This window comes from Carassius auratus, chromosome 27, assembly GCF_003368295.1.
Source record: "Carassius auratus strain Wakin chromosome 27, ASM336829v1, whole genome shotgun sequence".
NCBI classification, from domain to species: Eukaryota; Metazoa; Chordata; class Actinopteri; order Cypriniformes; family Cyprinidae; genus Carassius; species Carassius auratus.
Genome location: NC_039269.1, coordinates 6163824 through 6184657, shown reverse-complemented (window position 1 = coordinate 6184657; position 20834 = coordinate 6163824). Strand labels below are relative to the sequence as shown.

The window sequence follows — 20834 nt, the reverse complement described above, 5'->3', positions numbered from 1 at the left end:
AGATTTATTCAGAGGATTTTCTATTATTTATAGAAGATAGTAAATTATTAGTGTTTAAATCTGTATTATTTAGATTTTATCCCAGTATTTCAAAGGGAATGAGCTGTGTTCTGACCTGAGACACACAAAAAATAAAATAAAGAAAAATGTTGGGATTGAACACAGAGAAAGCAATAAAACAACTACATATCATGTAATGTACATTCAAATGACATTACATGAATATGACACAGTTATACTAAATTAACAGATTTGTAAACCGAAAAAATCAACGAAATCAACAAGTGAGACACGTGAGCTTTCAATTAATAATTTTCTAAACCTAACTAAATAACTGGAGGCAAAGTTTTTTTATAAACCTCTGAAATCGGTTGATAAATGTGAACGTTACCGTGTTTTTATTCAGTAAAAACCGCAGCTCCCCCGTTTACTTTCATTTGTTTTTAAGGCAGTCTTGCCCTCACTAACATGGCGGACGCGTTGACGTATCGCGGCAACGGCTCAAAGCGGCCAATGAGGAGTCTAGGTATTACAACCACTTAGTACTGCGGCACAAGGCCCCGCCCACCTACGGGAAAGATACGCCTTTTCTGTCAGCCTCAGCCAATCAGAGACGGTGCTTATGCAACTAATACGAGCAATGCCAAGTATAGAGGCTTGTTCGACTTCATGCAGTTTTGCGCAAACCGATCGTCGGCTGACTTGAAGCAGTGCATGCCGGTTAGAAATTTTGTCCGACTTGATACAGCGCTGACTCCACGTGACTGTGACGTGTGCCGTCAAAGTACCACGAGAGCGATTCGAGAGTAGCCGGAGAACTCAGCCAGCGCAGCTTCTGAAGAGCGGCTGCACAGGTTCTGATGACGACACAACTGATCCACGATTGGCTGGATTCACTGATGACACCGATGACGTGCGTTTCAAGTTTATTGCGAGTCGGCTTCAGTTTCAGAAATTCTCATATGGACTTTTAAAACAGTTCAATACGTTTTTATGTCGTCTTCATCTTATAAATCATATTTATTAAATATTGTTTTACTGTATTTACTTTATTGTTAATATAAAGTTTGTGTATGTTTATTTTGCATGACTTTCTTTTTTATACAGACCTTTTACAGTATTCAGCAGCATAACCTATTCAAATGAGCATTTTTAAGAACTAAAATGTTAATCTAAAAAGCATACAATCTAATGTGGTCATAAATGTATGCTCCTATACAAATGATACATAATACATTATGTTCCTCCATTTGTTTGGTTTCTTCATATTCTCTAGTTTATTTTGCTGTGTTTATACTTCACCTGCATGTGGTTAGCAAACTGCTAACAACTTGCTGTAACTTCAACTTAACAACTTGACAACATTCTGTTCACTTTCAAATAGTTGGTCTAAATCACAATATAAATCCAACAGAATTGTGCTTTTCTGTATATGAAAACCAGTGGTGTTATGTTTAAAATGTTAAAGAGCTCAGCAGGAGGGCACTGTAAATCTTGTTGCTGAAACCTTCTTAAAAAACACATACCCACCAGGGAATTTTTTTATAGGTTACTTTTATCATTTTGTATAAGCAGAAACACCCATGTCATACTGATAAAGTATATATCCAATATGGTATCTTGTTTTGGAAGGCACCCTTCCAAAACACCAATGTTTTTTTTTTTTTTCAAAACACCACTTATACACACATTTAAACGCGATCAAGTAAGCAATCGCCACGTGATCTGCCATCACTGACGTAATTGCAGCAAACCACGGGAGCCACAACGTGTCCGGCTTCATATCTCCGTTTGCAGCTCCTCCCCACCTGCACGCGGCTACTCTCGCCGATCGGTTGCATCCAGCCGCAGCCGATGTCGAACACACCTTAGGTCTCTGCAGGAAAGTAATGGGAGTTACGAGATCGAGGTGTTTTTACACTATGATACCTGATTAGTTGATGTAATAGTGACGTTAGGTTTAGGGGTGGGGTTGGGTAAGGGGGATAATTTAGATTGCATGATTCAGAAACACCCAGCAGTTTCAAAACACCCACATGGTGATAAACGCCCCCTTTTGCTCTGCAGAGACCTAAGTCTCAGCAATGCAGTAAAAAAAAAAAAATACAGCTTTATCCACAAAACCGCCAGTTTTGCAGAGAATTTCTCAAAAGTTCTCAAAAACCCTATCAAAAGGAAAGGAAAAACTATTTAATTTTTGACAATTAAATATATGACTTTAAACGTGAGCTGTTCTTTGTTGTAAGAATCTTTAGGCTAAATAAAATGAATTGAAAAATTGTTACAATTGCAAAACATATAAGTTAAAAGTAACAATGCGTAGTAATAATACGTTTAAAAAAACAATATATATTTGGATAATAAATGAAAATACAACTTTACACTTTTACACTTATAAAACGTGAATCCACAAAATTAATAAAAATATATAAAGTATAAATTTCACACATTTTAGATCAGGCAGGGGTATACATCAAAGAAATAATAGTAAAACGAATTACATTTATTAAAGTAAATAAGAATGATTAAAATTAATTTATAAATATGTAATACATAACTGTGCTGTAATATAATGGATAGGAAAAAGTAAGAATGCAAACTAAACATTTTCCAAATAATATTTAATGCATGTTAAAAATATATATTTTTTTCACATTATAAACTGGGTCTTTGTACGTTTTAAACATGTAAACTCACAAAATCAAGAGAATATAAGCATTAGTATAAATTTCACGCATTTTAGATCATGGTTTTTCAAACAGGTCTAAAAAGAAGAGAAAAACTGTGAAATAACAATAATTATAATAATAATAATAATGTCCAAACTGCTTAAAAATTAATTTAAAGTAAATGCAAAAAACAAAAAAGTTAAAATAGAAATACATATAAAAAATAATAATAAACAAATAAATATATAACAGTACAGCACTTTAGTAAATAGAACAAATTTAATAATGAAAACTGTTTTTTTTTATTAATCTAAAATATAAATTAAAAAATTACTAATAATAATACAAACATTTAAAGAAATATATACTTTAGTAAATAGAAAAAAATTATGAAAACAGTATTTACATTTTTTATTTTTATTTAATTAATCATATACATTTTTCACAGTACAAACTGGGTATTCATGCATCAAATATATACAGTAGCTGCCTTTTACATTTCAGGATGCTAGCTGCATTTATAATTATTGTAGTCCAGAGGGACATGACACCTTCTGATGAACAGGTACAACACACAGACACTGAAAGATCAAACACAGGTGATTAGATGCCAGGCCAGAAGAATATAACACATCCCTTGATATCTGACATACCTGATGATGATGATGATGACTCTTCTGCAGTCTTTGGTTGATATGGCACCAGAATACATCCAGAACAGTTTCTAGAGCAAGAGCTGCTCATGAACATCACAGAGCACGCGGTGAGACGCTTTCCACTGATTCGGACATGTTCAGTGCAGAACAGATCTTATTTTTCTAAATTTAAAAATATATATTTAGAAATATTTGTTTTAGCTAAAAAAATATAGAAAAAGAGAAACAAAAATAACCCCATTATTCTGTCACTCATTCCAATAAATAGAGTAATTTTAACCCAATGTTGATGATGAACATTTAACCAGTTACTCCAAATTACCTATTACTATTAATTACCTATTGCTTTCTAAATCCTTTAATCAAGTTAATGAATGAAATGTCCAATTCTTACTATTAACTAACTATTTATTATGAAATAATTATACATGTGCCTTTGTAAACTTGTAATAACTTATTAATAATAAAAGTACAGTTGTTGAATTACATGAGAATTAACTTTAATTAAATTACAGAAGGAATAAGAGTAATCCCTTACTTTTTTTTCAAGGGAAAAGGGTTTTAATTATATATTTTAAATATAAAAATTATAATTTATTTTAAAAGCATATCGAGATTTGTTTTATTAATATTGCAATCTGTAAAAAATAAATTAAAAAATACTAAATTTTAATTTTCTCTTTGATTCTAATTATTACTATAATTTTAACCCAAGCACAAAAATATATAAATATTTAAAATATAGATTAAAATATATATATATTTTTAATCTGTAATAATATCAATGTTATAAATATATTTTAAATATAAATATTATAATTTATTTTAAAAGTGTATAGAGATTTGTTATAGTAACAAATATTGCAATCTGTAAAAAGAACAAAAGATACTAAATAATAATTTTGTCTTTCATTCTAATTATTATCATTTTAACCCAAGCACAAAAAAAAAAAAAAAAAAATAATAATAATAATAATAATAATAATAATAATATATATATATATATATATATATATATATATATATATATATATATATATAAAATAATGATAAAATATATATATATTTTAAAATGTTAATAATATCAATATTATAAATCTATTTAAAATATAAATATTATAATTTTTTAAAGCATGATATAGTAACAAATATTGCAATCTGTTAAAAGAACAAAATCAAAAAAAAATTGCATGCATTATTACTTAAAAAAAATAAATCAGGAAATTAATTCACAAACGTAAGCACAAACATTCACAAATGAAATGATTCATCGCAAATATAGTAGAAATTCCAGATTTATTGCCTATTGATGTTTTCTAAAAAATATATACACTTACAGAATATACATAAGGGTTTTGAACTTTAATTTCTGTGGTGTCATGCATTAATCAGTCAGGTCAAAGGTTAAAGGCTTTAGTTAACATGGTTGAGATGAAGTGCTTTAGTAAGACATCAAGTAATCAAATAACACACACTAGTACAATCTTTAGAAGAGAAATATGCAGAAACATTTCATAATGCATTACACAAGCATTCAAACCAGCACTGACCAGCAGTCCGGCTGTTGTTAGACCAGTGTAACCTTCAGCCAACAAACTCCAGTGCATAGATGAAACTATAATAAATATTGTAAAATACAACGTTGCAAGCTCCTAAAAGTGATACGTACTTCCGAACAAAAATGCATAGAAAAATATGAGACTTAAGCGAAGCACTTTTAATATCTACATCACACTGACTCACCTTGAGATCCTATTAAATAATATTAATAATAATGACGTTTGTGTTTGTTATTGTTTTCCAGTTGCAGGTTATGAATGTGGTGCTTTATACAGACTAGTGGCTAACGGGTTAATATAAGCACCATCTTCTGCATTAGAAATCTGAAAGAGACCAATATTATATAAACATCCAGTTCATATCAGCATGAGAGGTCACTGAGAGGTCACATGAGTTCGCCTGTCAGTATTCTTAATGTTATTCATCTGACTTGTACGTATGTATGTACACATAACACTTGTTCTCCAGCTGTGCATCTCTGAGAGCTGAAATGCATATTAAACTCTTACTGATCTGAGAGCTGCTGTGGCTCTGCACTGAGGGTCTGCTCTGGGATGGTCTCTGGGACCAGTGCGCTCAGGTCCAGACTCGCTCTGGGACTCGTCTGGTCTTCTTCTGTGCTGGTCTCACTCTCCTGACTCACCAGAGGAGGGCGCTGTGGGCGACTCGCTCTGATCAGATCCTCCACGTCTGAGTCTGAGTCCTCCTGAGAACCAGAGGAACCCACAGAACCACCTGAAGAACCAGACCAACAAACAAACTCAGTCACACTGACAATACTTCAACTAATGTAATGATCTAAACTAAGATATGAAGAACATTTCAGCAGTTTACTACTAAACTACTAATCTACCAGTCATTTTAACTACATTTCCATTGATAATTCCAATATTAATCCTAATATAATTAACAATCCTATGGATCCATTATACTCCTATGGATATACATTATACTTTGAATGTTTAATATTTTAGATATTTAGTAGTCATACATATTAGAAAAAACATTATATACATATTAAATAATATTAAATTGAAATAAATCAATTAAAAATATATTTTTATTTTTATTTAAATAATATTAATATTAAAACCTATAAAAAAATAAATATATTTGAATAATATAATATAAAAAAAATCACAAAAAATATTAAATATATATATTATGTATATAAATTTAAAATGTATATACATAATATATATATTTAATATTTTTTTATGTTTAATATTTTATTTAATATTATATTTAATATTTTTAATATTTAATATTTTAAATATTAAAAATCACCAGATCCACTCTTTAACTCTTAAGTATTTTAAAATAAGATTCATATTAAAATGTTAATATCAATATTTCAATTTGTAAAAATTGTAATACTTATTTTCTAAAGATACAAATATTATTTAAATATTTTTTAATTCTATTTATAATATTTCTTACATTTATTCCATCACATTCCAGATCCAATTAATTTACTAACCAACCATGTTAAAAATAACTAAAATAATTACGTAATATTTATTAATTCTAATATCTGTCCACTCAATTTTCATGAAATTCTGAAAATCTTTTAGAGCTTATAATTTGTTTAAAATATGCAACATATTACACATTAAAGAATAAAGCAGTATATATAAAATTATTTAATTTAAGTGTTGTTTTATTTCATGTAAGCTGTAGCTTCTGAGCTTTAAATCGAAACATACTCATGATATCACAGCATCAATTACTGCTTTATTTAATCAGAATCACAGTTTATTATTAATATTGTTTTGTTTTCATTTTATTAGAAGTTGACCAACAGCGCCCCCTACATGGTCGGTGCCGATATTCACATTTAAAGCCTTTATTTGCAGATTGTGACATTTGTAATATGTAATATCTCACCACATTCCAGATCTGCTGTGTTTGGCTCTTCATAAATCCCAGACTCACTGTCCTGAATAAAGGAATAAATCACAATGAGAGCTGGAACTGAATCACACACGTTTGCTGATTGTCCTGTATAAACCTGCTACTACATCAGATCAGATGTGACTCTGTGCAGACCTGGCTCGGTCCTGGAGAGCTGACGGAGGAAGAGGACGAGATGAAGATGTACTGCTGGAAGACGATCAGAGTCTCTACGATGCGCGCCTGATGAGGGTAATCCACCAGAGACGACAGGGACACCGTGGCTCCCGTAGGTCTGGGTCTCATCAGGGTCGGGCCGAACACGATCCCTAAATTACTGGCGCTCATTTTATTATCCTGCTCCAACTCAGACACTCTGACGAGAGAAAAACAGGACACTTTCATTAACATCATACAAAAATATTCTTCAAGTGAATCTAGAAAACTGCGGTTGATTTTTCAAGCAGTCAGTATTTAATAAACATTTTATTTTTTTAATTCATGCATTTAAATGCAACTTGAAAAGGTTCTCAACTGATACATTTTGTTACTGCATAACTTGAAAACTCATCTTTTTAAAATTGCTTTTATGGACTGTCAGTAATATTCTACTGTGTTGTACTCTAATGAATGTTTTATGATTTATACTTTTTACTTTGTATTGCATTTATTGTAGTTTTTGAATTGAATTTGTTTGTAGCGCTTTGGGTTCTAGAAAAGCGACTTTTAAATAAAATGTATTATTATTATTATATTATTATTATTAACTTGTAAAAAAAATATATAATTTAAATTATTAAAACTGGACTTAAATTAAAATCTAAATACTATTAGATTATTAGACTTAAATTATAAAAATTTAATGCATAAACTATAAAATTATTATTAGATTATTAGACAAATTATTAAAATATTAAAACCTTAAAATAACATATTTTGTTTTTACATAATGTAAATTATTAATTACTTTCATAAATATAAATTTTTTAAATGTCATTAATAAATATGTGTTCTTAATTGTTTATGTCTGCTGAACTTAAAGGATTAATAATTATTAAAACTTTAATAATTGAAGTATAGTTTAAGAAATACTTAAACTATTCAATTATTAGACAAATAACAAAACTATCACAATTTAATAATTTAAATAATTTTCAGATTATTATGAAAATCATAAAAATATTTTATTGTTATATATTTTTAAAACTTAAACCATTACCTTATTATATATTATATTATATATTATAAAATATTATTAATAATTATTTTTGTCCTCTTTTCAATTTATTGAATTCTTAAAATTGTAATTGTTATGAAATAAAGTTCTATAAATATTTATTATACATTTGTAAGATTTAGAGCAAATAAAGTTCTATAAAACTATATAAAATATACATAATTTAATATGGCATAATTTAATTATAATCATAATTTAAATATAAATAATATAATTTAAAATAAAATGATAAAAAATATACAAATCAAAGAAATTTCTTAAGTTCCTCTGTACATTATAAAAAAATTGTTTTAAATATTTTTTCAGTGTTTTGTCAGAATCTCACCTGCACAGGTGCTTCACGATGTACTTGAGCGTGGCGATGTTAGCAGGCGGCAGACGCTCGAGCAGCTCTCGCAGTTTCTCCACTAAGACCAGCACTTCAGGCTCGGTGTCTGACCCACGATCCACCAGCTCTGGGCTCTTCTCCGAGGCGTCCGAGGTCAGGCTTTCCTTGGCCAGTCCCATCAGCTCGTTATAGATACGGAAGGGCATGATGGGCTCTGGGAGCTGAGGAGGAGACGGAGACGATGACACAGGAGCTTTATTACAGGGACGTTTCTCTGTCAGCTGACTCACCTGTCTGAGGTACAGTTTCAGCACGTTACTGATGTCGTGTGGAGACGCTTGAGACAGCTCCACCAGCTCTTTACCGTTCTCGAACGCCTGGCACAGCTTCTCCACACGCGTCTTCACTCCATTCACACGATAGATGCCCTGGAGAGACATGCAAAGAACAGCTTTAACCCTATAATGCCTACTGTATCATAAGTGACCCACAAAACCAGTCTTAAAGGTACATTTGATTGAAATTGAAAAGTTGAAAGCTGAATAAATCATCTTTCCATTGATGCATGGTTTTTTATGATAGAAAAATAGTTGGCTGAGATGCAACTATGTGAAAATCTGGAATCTGAGAAAAAAAAAAGCTTTTTTTTTTAAGTTGTCCAAATAAAGTTAGCAATGCATGATCAAAAATTAAGTTTTTACTATTATTTCATGTCTGGCTTAAAAGTGTTAAAAGCTGTTTTGAAAATAGTTTTTAAATCTGCAAAATGAATAAAAACAAGTACCGTATTTTTCGGACTATAAGTCGCATCAGTCCAAAAATACGTCATGATGAGGAAAAAAACATATATAAGTTGCACTGGACTATAAGTCGCATTTATTTAGAACCAAGAACCAAGAGAAAACATTACCGTCTCCAGCCACGAGAGGGCGCTCTATGTCTTCAGTGTAGACTACAGGAGATCTGAGCAGCATAGAGCGCCCTCTCGTGGCTGGAGACGGTAATGTTTTCTCTTGGTTCTTGGTTCTAAATAAATGCGACTTATAGTCCATGGCAGTTATCTCCACTCCACATTTCAGATGTTCTGAGTCGCATGAGAGAATTACTACATGGCATCATGTAGAGCAGAGGAGTGATTTAGAAATACAACATTCCAACCAATCAGATTGATTCTTTTCAGAGCTTTCCTCTCGCACCTTCATCTTGAGCGCTCTCCTCTCGATCTCAGTGATGCACTTCTTGATGATGAAGGGAACGTCGTCGACGCTGCCCTGCAGGACCTGAGAGAAGTCACGGCCGAAGAGCTGCAGACGGCCGTGGAGCTTCTTATGACCGCACTGGATGGCCAGAGACTCCAGACACTTCTTATGACACGCCAGGAAACACTGACACACATCGGATGAGAACCAAACCTCAATCTACAGTTTCATTAACAATATGAAATGGTCTCACCTCTTCACATTCTGCTCCCTGGAAGTAAACGTAGCTGTCACATTCCCTGCACTTTGACGGCGTGCGCAGCTTGCGCAGACGATGGGTTTTTTGCAGCTCTGGACAATCCCACGTTTCTGAAAGGTCCCGTGGGTGCCGTGTTTTCAGATTCAATTCCATTTATACCTAAAACACAACCAGAACCGAGAAACACTCAACGTATATCATCACTATGTACTACACATCTAAGATGAAGAGGAGTTTGTTTCTTCATCAGATTTGGAGCTGAATGTGACATACTGTCTCATCAATGGATGCTCTGCAGTGAATGGGTGCCGTCAGAACGAAAGTCCAAACAGCTGATAAACACATCACAATAATGCACTGATGCAATGCTACATTTCTACAGATCTGATGAAGAAACAACTTCAGGGTGAGTAGACTTTTAGCAAATTTGGCTGATTGTCTGCTTCACTCACTTTGTTCAAACGGGGTCATGGCACCATCTCGCTCCTCTAAATCTTCACTGGATGACAATGTGGCAGCAGAAACCGGCCTTAAAGGTTTTGAGATATCACCTGAGACCGAAACAGTACACAACATTATTGCTAATAAAAATAGTTAGACACATGTGACACATGCACTGTATTTGTTTCTCACCTGTGCTGGAGGTCGGGGATCCCAGTGCACTTCCTGGACCGACACTGTCAGAGTCACTCAGGGTGGACGGCCAGGACTTATGAGCTTGATGATGGTCTCTACCTGCTAAAAATTACAATATATACCAAATTGCATAAAATATTATAACTGCGATAATAAAGATCTGCATGCAGTGTGTTCGTCTCCTAAAAGCTGATTTCTGTTGATTAAAACTGACCTTGACTTCGTCTTTGTTTAACCACAGCTTCCTCCACAAACCCCGCCTCCTCTTCAGTGGGCGGAGCTTCAGAGCTGCTCTGCCGCTGGTCAGTGCACAGACTGTTGTTTCGGGTCCGAATATGCCTGATTTAAAAAAAACAACAACTCCATATCCTTCTGAAGCATTTAAGTTCTCATTATACTTTGAGCAGTGATCTTTAATGTAAATGGTCTTACTGGTGGCTGGACGCGGAGTACGGCTCGAACTGGTACTGTACGGGCAGCTCTGTGCGCAGCTGCAGGTTTTTGACGTATGAGGCGTACTGCTGACCCGGATCGTACAGCTTACAGCTCTCACAGAGCGTCTGGAAGTGCACCGGCAGCGCTGCAGTCTGCACATGCATCGTCTGATAGTACGAGATGGTGCACTGGACGGAGAGCAAGAGGATGCATCAAACACAAGCAGAGCATAAAGTACATATTCTCTCTGTTCAGATGAAAGCACACAGTTATCTCCACTCCACATTTCAGATGTTCTGAGTCGCATGAGAGAATTACTGATTTTGGGGAAGAGGTTACTTATGTCAGTTTTTCATTTTTAACTGATGGGAAGATTTTTTTTGTTTCATTACAAAGTTATGAAAATAATGTTAAATCCTAAAATGATCCTAGAATATTCTTTCTTTCTATGTATATATATAAATATGTGTGTGTATATAAAATATTTAATAAATAAGTATACCAAGTATTAAATAGAAAACAATAATATTATTAATCAATTCTAACAAAAAAAGTCTATGCAAAAAAAATTACTTATAAAAAAATAAAAAAAGGAATAATAAAATAATTAAATGAAAAAATAACATTAATAATACTCTCTCTCTCTCTCTATATATATATATGTGTGTGTGTGTGTGTGTGTCTGTGTGTAGGGGGGGGGCAACGAGAATTAATTGTCATAAAAATATCCTAAAATGATCCATCCTAAAATATTCGACATGCAAAAATATATAAAATAAATAAAATAGAAATTATAATAACAAGAAAAAGAAAGCAAAAATAATATTATTTATAATATATATATATATATATATATATATATATAAAAAAATCTATATAAGGGTTAGTTCAGCCCAAAATGAAAATGAAGCCATAAACTGCATCAGTCCAAGAGAAGTTTAATAAAAAGTGCATCCACTGATTTTTTTATTAAACTTCTCTCGGACCGATGCAGTTTATGGCTTCATTTTCATTTTGGGCTCAACTAACCCTTTAAAGAAAGTAAATAAAAAGCAATAATTAAATTGCTATATAGTAAATATAAAAACATATCTGTGTCTCTCACCGCCCGCAGGATCTGGTCCGTCTGTCTGATGAGTTCCTGGATCTGTTTGAGCATGTTCACCTTCATGTCCTCCAGCTCCTGCTGCTGTGTCGTGGCGTCTGCGATGCATGTGCGATACGTCGCCTCCGCCTCCTCCGCCTGCAGACACAAACCATCAAATATCACCAAACAATGATGCATAATGATATCACTGAAGGATGGAGCAGTTGAAAACTGCAAAGCCACAGCCCATTAGTTCTTTTAACTCAGAATTGTTGCATAAATATTATAAAAACAGCCCAAAATCAAGTCAAATAAATAATATGATATCATCCTTTAAGAAAATGAAGCCTATTATAAATCCATTTAGGGTTTTTTTGCATCTTTTGCATTATTTTCATGACAGAAATATCCCAAACTCTCTCTACTGTTATGCATACTGACATTATTGCATTACAAAAAAAAGTCAAAAATAATGTCAAAATCCTATAACCCTAAAAAAAAAAACCAATGCAATTTATGCAATTTTCTTTATGAAAATAAAGACAGATAAAAAGTTGTTTATATATTAAAAGATGTCAGGGGGGGCGGAGATAAAGAGTGTCATGTTAATCTATTCCTCTAAATGTCGGTTCTCTGCACGTGACCACAAAAGCACAGTCAGAAACAACACCTCACACCAAATGTGTGAAATTAGCTCATGTTAGGTCATTTCCTGTTTGAGCTGGCTGACCTTGTTGCGTGCTTCTTCTTCTAGTCGTCTCTTCTTGTCCAAAGCTTTAGTGGTTGAGCCACTTCCTGTTCCGCTTTGTTCCTCTTCAACCTTATTGGCCACTGTCCGTGCTCTCTCGTACTCCTCACAGCGGCTCATGTACAGGTGACGTGCCTTTCGGAGGTTACTCTCCGCATCGGCCTGATGAACACAAACACACCTTTAACTTGATTCAGCAGGGTTTAGTGGAGTTATTACGTTAGTTCAGGGTGGACTGAATCTCTACCAGTTTTCTCTTGGCCCTCTGCCACTGCTCTTTAATGTCTCTGCGCTTCTTCTCGTGTTCCTGTCTGCGCTGTGTCATGGGCTGATTGAAAAACAGAGAGAAAGAAAGGTTTAATTTTATTTGTTTTATTAGACCTGCTTGGGTAAATCTCACAAAAGCTGCCAAAAACACATCCAGGTCACCCAAAATAACAAATTAAAATGTCATTAGGGAAACTGCATTAGAAAAAATGTAAAATAAATTCGTAATGATCCAAATATTAGGCAATTTTATTTTTATTAAATGAAATGTGTTATATAAAAAATATAATTTATTATAATATAATACAATACATAAAAAATATAATACATATAAATACAATATTTATTGTATTATTAAGAAATTAAAATGCGTATCATTTATTTCTTTTACTTAGACAATAAAATATTTTTGTAATGTTACAAAAATTAGGCTTCCATTTTTTTCATTCAATTAAATGTATCATATTAAAAATATAAAATACATTTAAAATATAATAATATATTTAAATACAATACTTATAGTATTATTAGAATAATAATTAGAAAATAAAAATATGTGTTATTTATCTATTTTATCTAAAAAAAAATTAATGTTCCAAAAATTAGCCATTCATTGTGTTTATTACATTTTATATTAATAATATAATACAATAAATGTAAAATATAATAATACATATAAATACAATATTTATTGTATTATTCAAAAATAAAAATGTGTTATTTATTTTATTTAGATAATAAAAAAAAAATTGTAATGTTCCAAAAATTAGGCTTTAATTTTTTTTATTAAATCAAATTTATTATATTACAAATATAAAATAATAAAATTAATTTAAAATATAATAATATATTTAATTGTATTATAAGAAAAATAAAATATATTATTTATTTTATCTAGATAATAAAAAAATCTTAATGATCTTAATGATCATTTTGTATTATATATTATATTTATTAAATGTATTAAATTAAAAAATATTATATCATACATTTATGATATCATATGATAAAATATATAATACATTTAAATGTAATATTTATTGTGTTATAAAAATATTTGTAATATATATATTTTTTTATATTGTATAAAAATATTTATTTCTTTTTTTCTAAATTTTAGGTATTTTTGAGGTGAAATGTGCAAAACTATTTCCCCACTGTCATCCAGCTGTGGTGTGTGTGGTACCTGTAGAAATGAGTGTGTGTAGATGTTGTTTGTGGCCTGTTGTAAACCGCTGCTCTGCTCGGAGTCCTGCTCGAGAGCCAGAGAGATGATCGACAGCAACGGCATGTGTTCCTGAGACGAGAAGTTCCACAACATAAACACTAGTGTTATTACAATCTTCAGAACACAATCAAACAAGCACCAGGGAGGCACACTGATCACCTGTATTATGTTCTGTTTGCAGGACTGGTAGAGTCTTTGAAGACCTTTAGAAAACTCATTCTCTGGAAAAATAGAGTCGTAAAGAACAAATGAAATGACCAAGTCCCGGTGGATGAGTTTGAAATGCATTTATCTGAAGAGTATATGACCGGGATCAGACACATGCTCTTCAAAAATCACCAAGCAGGAGAAGGAAGTGTCATTACCGAGAGCGATTCTCTTGTCTACGTAGCTGATGATGTCCTTCATGTATTTGGCGATGGATTTGGCGTAATTCAGAGCCGAGTCCACGCCGCCTTCACTGCGCTGCAGGAGAATATCAACTTCCTGTGCACTCACTGCTGACACACACGATAAACATCAGTCCTCCCATCATATGAACAAACAACACTTCAGATACACACGAACAGATGGAGGGAGGGAGGGAGGGATGATGGAGGGAGGGATGGATGGATGATGGGAGGGATGGATGGATGATGGGAGGGAGGGATTGAGGAATGGATGGATGGATGGAGGGATTGAGGGATGGATGATGGGAGGGAGGGATGATGAATGGATGGAGGGATGATGGGACGGAGGAATGGATGGATGGATGGATGATGGGACAGAGGAATGGATGGATGGATGGAGGGATGGATGGATAAAGGGATGGATGGATAAATGATGGATGGAGGGATGGATAGAGGGATGGATGGATAAATGATGGATGGAGGGATGGATGATGGGACGGCGTAATGGATGGATTGATGGATGATGAGACGGAGGAATGGATGGATGGATGGAGGGAGGATGGATTGATGGATGATGGGACAGAGGAATGGATGGATGGATGGATGATGGGACGGAGGAATGGATGGATTGATGGAGGGAGGATGGATTGATGGATGATGGGACAGAGGAATGGATGGATTGATGGATGATGGGACGGAGGAATGGATGGATTGATGGATGATGGGACGGAGGAATGGATGGATTGATGGATGATGGGACAGAGGAATGGATGGATGGATGGATAAAGGGATGGATGGATAAATGATGGATGGAGGGATGGATAGAGGGATGGATGGATAAATGATGGATGGAGGGATGGATAGAGGGAGGGATGGATGGAGGAATGGGTGGATGGATGGATGGAGGGAGAGAGGGAGGGATGGATGGAGGGAGAGAGGGAGGGATGGAGGAATGGATGGATGGAGGGACAGATAGAGGGATGGATGGATGGATAGATGATGGATGGAGGGACGGATAGAGGGATGGATGGATAAATGATGGATGGAGGGATGGATAGAGGGAGGGATGGATGGAGGAATGGGTGGATGGATGGATGGAGGGAGAGAGGGAGGGATGGATGGAGGGAGAGAGGGAGGGATGGAGGAATGGATGGATGGAGGGACAGATAGAGGGATGGATGGATGGATAGATGATGGATGGAGGGACAGATAGAGGGATGGATGGATGGATAGATGATGGATGGAGGGACGGATAGAGGGATGGATGGGTTGATGGATGATGTATAGATTGACAGATGGATGGATGATGGAGGGAGAGGGGGAGGGAGGGATGGGTGATGGGATGGAGGAAAGGATGGATGGATGGATGGATGATGGATGGATTGACAGATGGATGGATGGAGGGATGAAGGGATGGATGGATGGAGGGATGGATGGATGGAGGGATAGATGTATATCTGCTGTCCTCTGCACACTCCTGAACACTGTGTTGTACTGTGTTCTGTGCCTATGAGGCGCCCAATGTTCTTCATATGTTCAGAAACAGTCTGTATGCCATTCTGCCCATCACTGAAGACAATAAAAGAGGGATTGACTCACTGCAGTCCTGATGGTCGTATTTTCCTCCTCCTTCAGGACCCTGACCTGACGACCCTCTGTACAGGTCCTCCATCGACTGAACACACACAGCATAGAGACGGCTAGTTAGGACATTATAAGGAAAAAAATGATGAGCATTATGAAATGAAATGGTGTGGATTGGTTAGAGTCGGATCCTTGAGGTGAGATTGCAGTAAAGTTTATATCACTTCCTTCTCTGAGGGCTGTTGGGTAGTTGTGGCTCTTCCATTGTAGTATTACTTCACCTTCACTTTTGTTACCATCTTCTTTAAAAAGTTTCTTACTAAAACTGAACTGCTTTAAATAATGAGTAATCGCTTGGTAAGCTACAGACTCAAAGCAGCATGACAAACACCGTTCACCAACTAAAGTGCATTTTGATGAAGGAAGTGAAACTGTTCTGAGAAATGATTTGAGTGTCTCTTCTGGACATTCAGATGATTCATTTGACATCAGATGCGTTCTAAGAAGTGTTTCTTGAAGACTGGCGTCGTCAGGGACTCTGTCGAGTCTGTGTAGAGGTGTGGAGGAAACAATATGCTTGCAAGACAACGCAGGAAGCGACCCACACACGCTTCCAACAACATCCGCACACACACACACACTCACCCGGCTCTTTTCTGTCGGCGGCAGGGACAGAAGAGTAGTGCTGTCGATCTCTCCCATCAACACTCTGAAACACTGACAGAGAGAAAATACTGCTCTGATATCACAACTATCAAGAAGAAAAAACAGTCAATATTTCCCATCTAGCAGAAGCTATAATATGAATGTGGAGAGTGAGTGTTGATGATAAAGTTGAATTGAGTTCATATTGAGATCTCTGGCTTCTGATTAATAAATCTGAGCACTGCTTGAAGCAAAACTATAGAGGATATATATTATAAAATTATATAATAATATTAAAAGTAAAATGTATATCTTAATTAAAGATACATTATATGTTTATAGAATTAGAATAGAATTAAATTACATATAATTACTTACATTATAATGTCCTTTAAGAAAATATATACATACATATGACATAAAAATATTTTAATCAAATATATTTTTAAATGTAATTATATATATTATCTGATAATAACATAAAAATGTTTATTTAAATGTGAATAAAAGATATATAATATATTTATAGCATATATATATATATATATATATATATATATATATATATATATATATATATATATATATATATACACACACACATACATACAGTACAGACCAAAAGTTTGGAAACATTACTATTTTTAATGTTTTTGAAAGAAGTTTCTTCTGCTCATCAAGCCTGCATTTATTTGATCAAAAATACAGATTTTTTTTTTTTATATTATGATATATTACTACAATTTAAAATAATTGTTTTTTAAATGAATTATACTAAAATTATCATTTATTTCTGTGATGCAAAGATGATCTGTTTTAGGATCATTATCACATGATCTTTTAGAAATCATTCTAATATGATGATTCATGATCAAAGTTGGAAACAGTTCTGCTGCTTAATATTTGTTCAGAACATGTGATACTTTTTTAGGATACTTTGATGAATAAAAAGCAAAAAAAAAAAGAAGAAGCTATGTTTTTAAAATATAAATATCTTGTAATAACAATATACACTACCGGTCAGTAATTTGGGGTCAGTAATTTTTTTTTCTTTCTTTTTTAAAAAAAAATAAAATCAATACTTTTTTTCAGCAAGGATGTGTTAAATTAATAAAAAGTGATAGTAAAGAAAATATATTATTCGATTTTTTTTATTTTGAATAAATGCAGTTCTTTTGAACCTTTTATTGATCAAATATATTAGACAGCAGAACTGTTTCCAACACTCATAATAAATCAGAATATTAGAATGATTTCTAAATGATCATGTGATCGACTGATGTTACATGTGACACTGAAGCTGGAGGATGATGCTGAAAATTCAGCTTTGGCATCACAGAAATAAATTATTATTTTAAGTATATTCAAATAGAAAACTATTATTTTAAATTGTAATAATATTTCACAATATTACTGTTTATTCTGTATTTTTGATCAAATAAATGCAGGCTTGATGAGCAAAAGAAACTTCTTTCAAAAACATGAAAAATAGTAATGTTTCCAAACTTTTGGTCTGTACTGTATGTATATGTATATATATATATATATATATATATATATATATATATATATATTATATATATAAAATTTACCTGCATTATAAGTGGCCTTCAGGTAAATAGGTATAATTTATTAATTAATATAATAAAGACAAATACATATATTGGAATTTATATTAGATTAAATAAAATAAATTTTTATGTAGTATATAAACAGACTTTTAATATCAAATTATTTTAATAAAATGACATTTATTAAAATACAAATATTTTATTATAATTTGTATTATTAATATATATGTATTTCACATAAAACTATTTTAATAAAACATATTTTAAAATGAAATGATATATATTATTTCATAATAATATAAAAAAATAGATATATTATATTTATATATAATTAAAATATAATATGTATAAATATGTATAAAATATTAATTAATATATAAAGAGAAATGTACTTGAATTAATATTAAATAAAATAAATTTCATGTAATATATATATATATATATATATATATATTATATATATATATATATATATATATATATATACATATATATACACATTTATTCATTTAGCAAACGCTTTTATCCAAAGCGACTTACAAATGAGGACAGTGGGAAGCAACAAAAACACACACAGACATACATACATACATATATATATATGTGTCTGTGTGTGTGTGTGTGTGATTTAAATGCATACAATTATAATTTCTTGACTGATATTTCATTTAATACAATTACATTTTGATTCATAAATAATAAATGAGCAGGTAATCTGTGTGAAAAGCTTTGTGTTAGCTCTTACTTGCTGCTGAAGGCCACAGCAATGGTTTCAATGGCCTTCTCAAAGTCTTTCTTCTGAGCGTCACTGGTGCCTTCATAACTGAACCCTGACAAACACAGAGAAGAGAACAACTTCACGTCACAGAACGCACGTTTCTGCTTTAATAACAAATAAAACTAGAAGTGACGTCACACTTCGAGGCAAAAGTGGAAACACCTGGATTACAGTTTGCATAATATACATGTTTTTCCTTCCTAAGATCAGATGCTGGTTGTTTGGTATCTGCTCATATCAGATGTGGCTTTTGCTCATGTGATGCTTGTGGCTTTCGTGTCATTGCATTCATGTGACAGTGACAGGATTTGAAGAGGAATAGTTAATCATGGGAGCTGAACTGACCTTTGACCTTTGAGATAAGGAGTTCCAGCTGCGGTGAGCGTCTCCACGGTGTTCAGCAGAGGATATGTGCTGATAACCTGTCGCAAAACACGCAGAACCTCCCCTAAACACTCGTGCACGGCCGCCGACTGCATGGCTCCTCTTTCACTGCGGAGACACCAGAAAACATCATGATTCAATTCATTTAGAGAAGTTTGTTTACTGTTTCAAACAAAGAACTTGCTTTTTTTACTTTTGTTTTTAATCAAATACAATGCATTCACATGGGTTTAAATGTGTGTCTAGTGTCTAGATGCTCTAACCCTGTATTGCCACATGTTCAGAAACAGTTCTGGCCTCTTACTTTCACCAAAACATGTCAGTTAATTTGTCCACTTCCTACACACCCAATCCCACAATGCACTTCATTCTGCTTATTACCACAAGAGGGAACTTTGGGCCGCACATTTGCACTGAAACTACGTGTGTGATGTTACGGTCATCTAATGAGATCATCGGGTTTATCAGATAACAATGCTCACTGAAATGATTTATGTGTCACTTTTTGACAAACTCATGCAACGGGCTACAAATTAAATGTTTTAATAAATGCATGAATCACAGATCTAGTTAAAGAAGAAGTTGCCATAGAAAAATAATCATATTGAGCAACTTCTCATTATTGAGTGAATGTAAAAAAATGTCAAAGTTTTGAAGGCAACCATGATTTTACAGCATTTACCCCTTTTTGAAAAATTAAAAAAAATCAAGAAGTCTAAAAAAAGTATCAAAGGTTCCAAAAAAATATTAAGCACAACTAATAATAAATCAGAATTAGAAATTATTTTTGAAGGATTGTGTGACACACAAGACTGGAGTAATGATGATGGAAATTCAGACTTGCATTACTGGAATAAATTATAAAGTATATTCAAATAGGAAACTATTATTTTAAATTGCAATAATATTTCACAATTTTACTGTCTTTTTATTTTATTTATTTTTGATCAAATAAACACAGCAACAAAATCCTACATGAATGTATCATTGTATGAATTTAGAATTACCCATAGCAATGAATGGAAATTTACAACTCGTGATTGTTTAAAAACAGCCCAGATTTATGAAACCTACATATTTATCTTAGAAAACTTAGTCTGAATATCACTTGCATAAAATTTCAATTTCAGATTTAAAAAGTGCTGCAACAGGGCGTACATATTCATGTTTATCAACTAAATTAAATCCTTAAATTGTGCGAGATATGGGGATAAAGATAACTATATTTAGTAAAAGTTTAAACACTATTATAACGTTATAGATAAATTAACAAACAAACAA

The 20834-nt window shown here is 32.9% G+C and overlaps 1 protein-coding gene across 1 annotated transcript; it reads right to left on the bottom strand.

The window, feature by feature from the left end:
- Positions 1 to 4602: 4602 nt before the first annotated feature.
- LOC113045221 (rho GTPase-activating protein 45-like) lies at positions 4603 to 19652 on the bottom strand. The gene is given in 23 exon segments (XM_026205445.1): positions 4603 to 5620; positions 6773 to 6824; positions 6935 to 7154; positions 8341 to 8564; positions 8634 to 8771; positions 9540 to 9728; positions 9796 to 9885; positions 9887 to 9960; positions 10254 to 10352; positions 10435 to 10539; positions 10652 to 10776; positions 10870 to 11060; positions 11978 to 12115; positions 12690 to 12869; positions 12955 to 13035; positions 14161 to 14271; positions 14362 to 14423; positions 14568 to 14699; positions 16191 to 16266; positions 16821 to 16884; positions 19137 to 19221; positions 19515 to 19533; positions 19535 to 19652. Coding segments are annotated over 23 exon segments (2799 nt in total). The 5' UTR covers positions 19649 to 19652; the 3' UTR covers positions 4603 to 5390.
- Positions 19653 to 20834: the final 1182 nt, after the last annotated feature.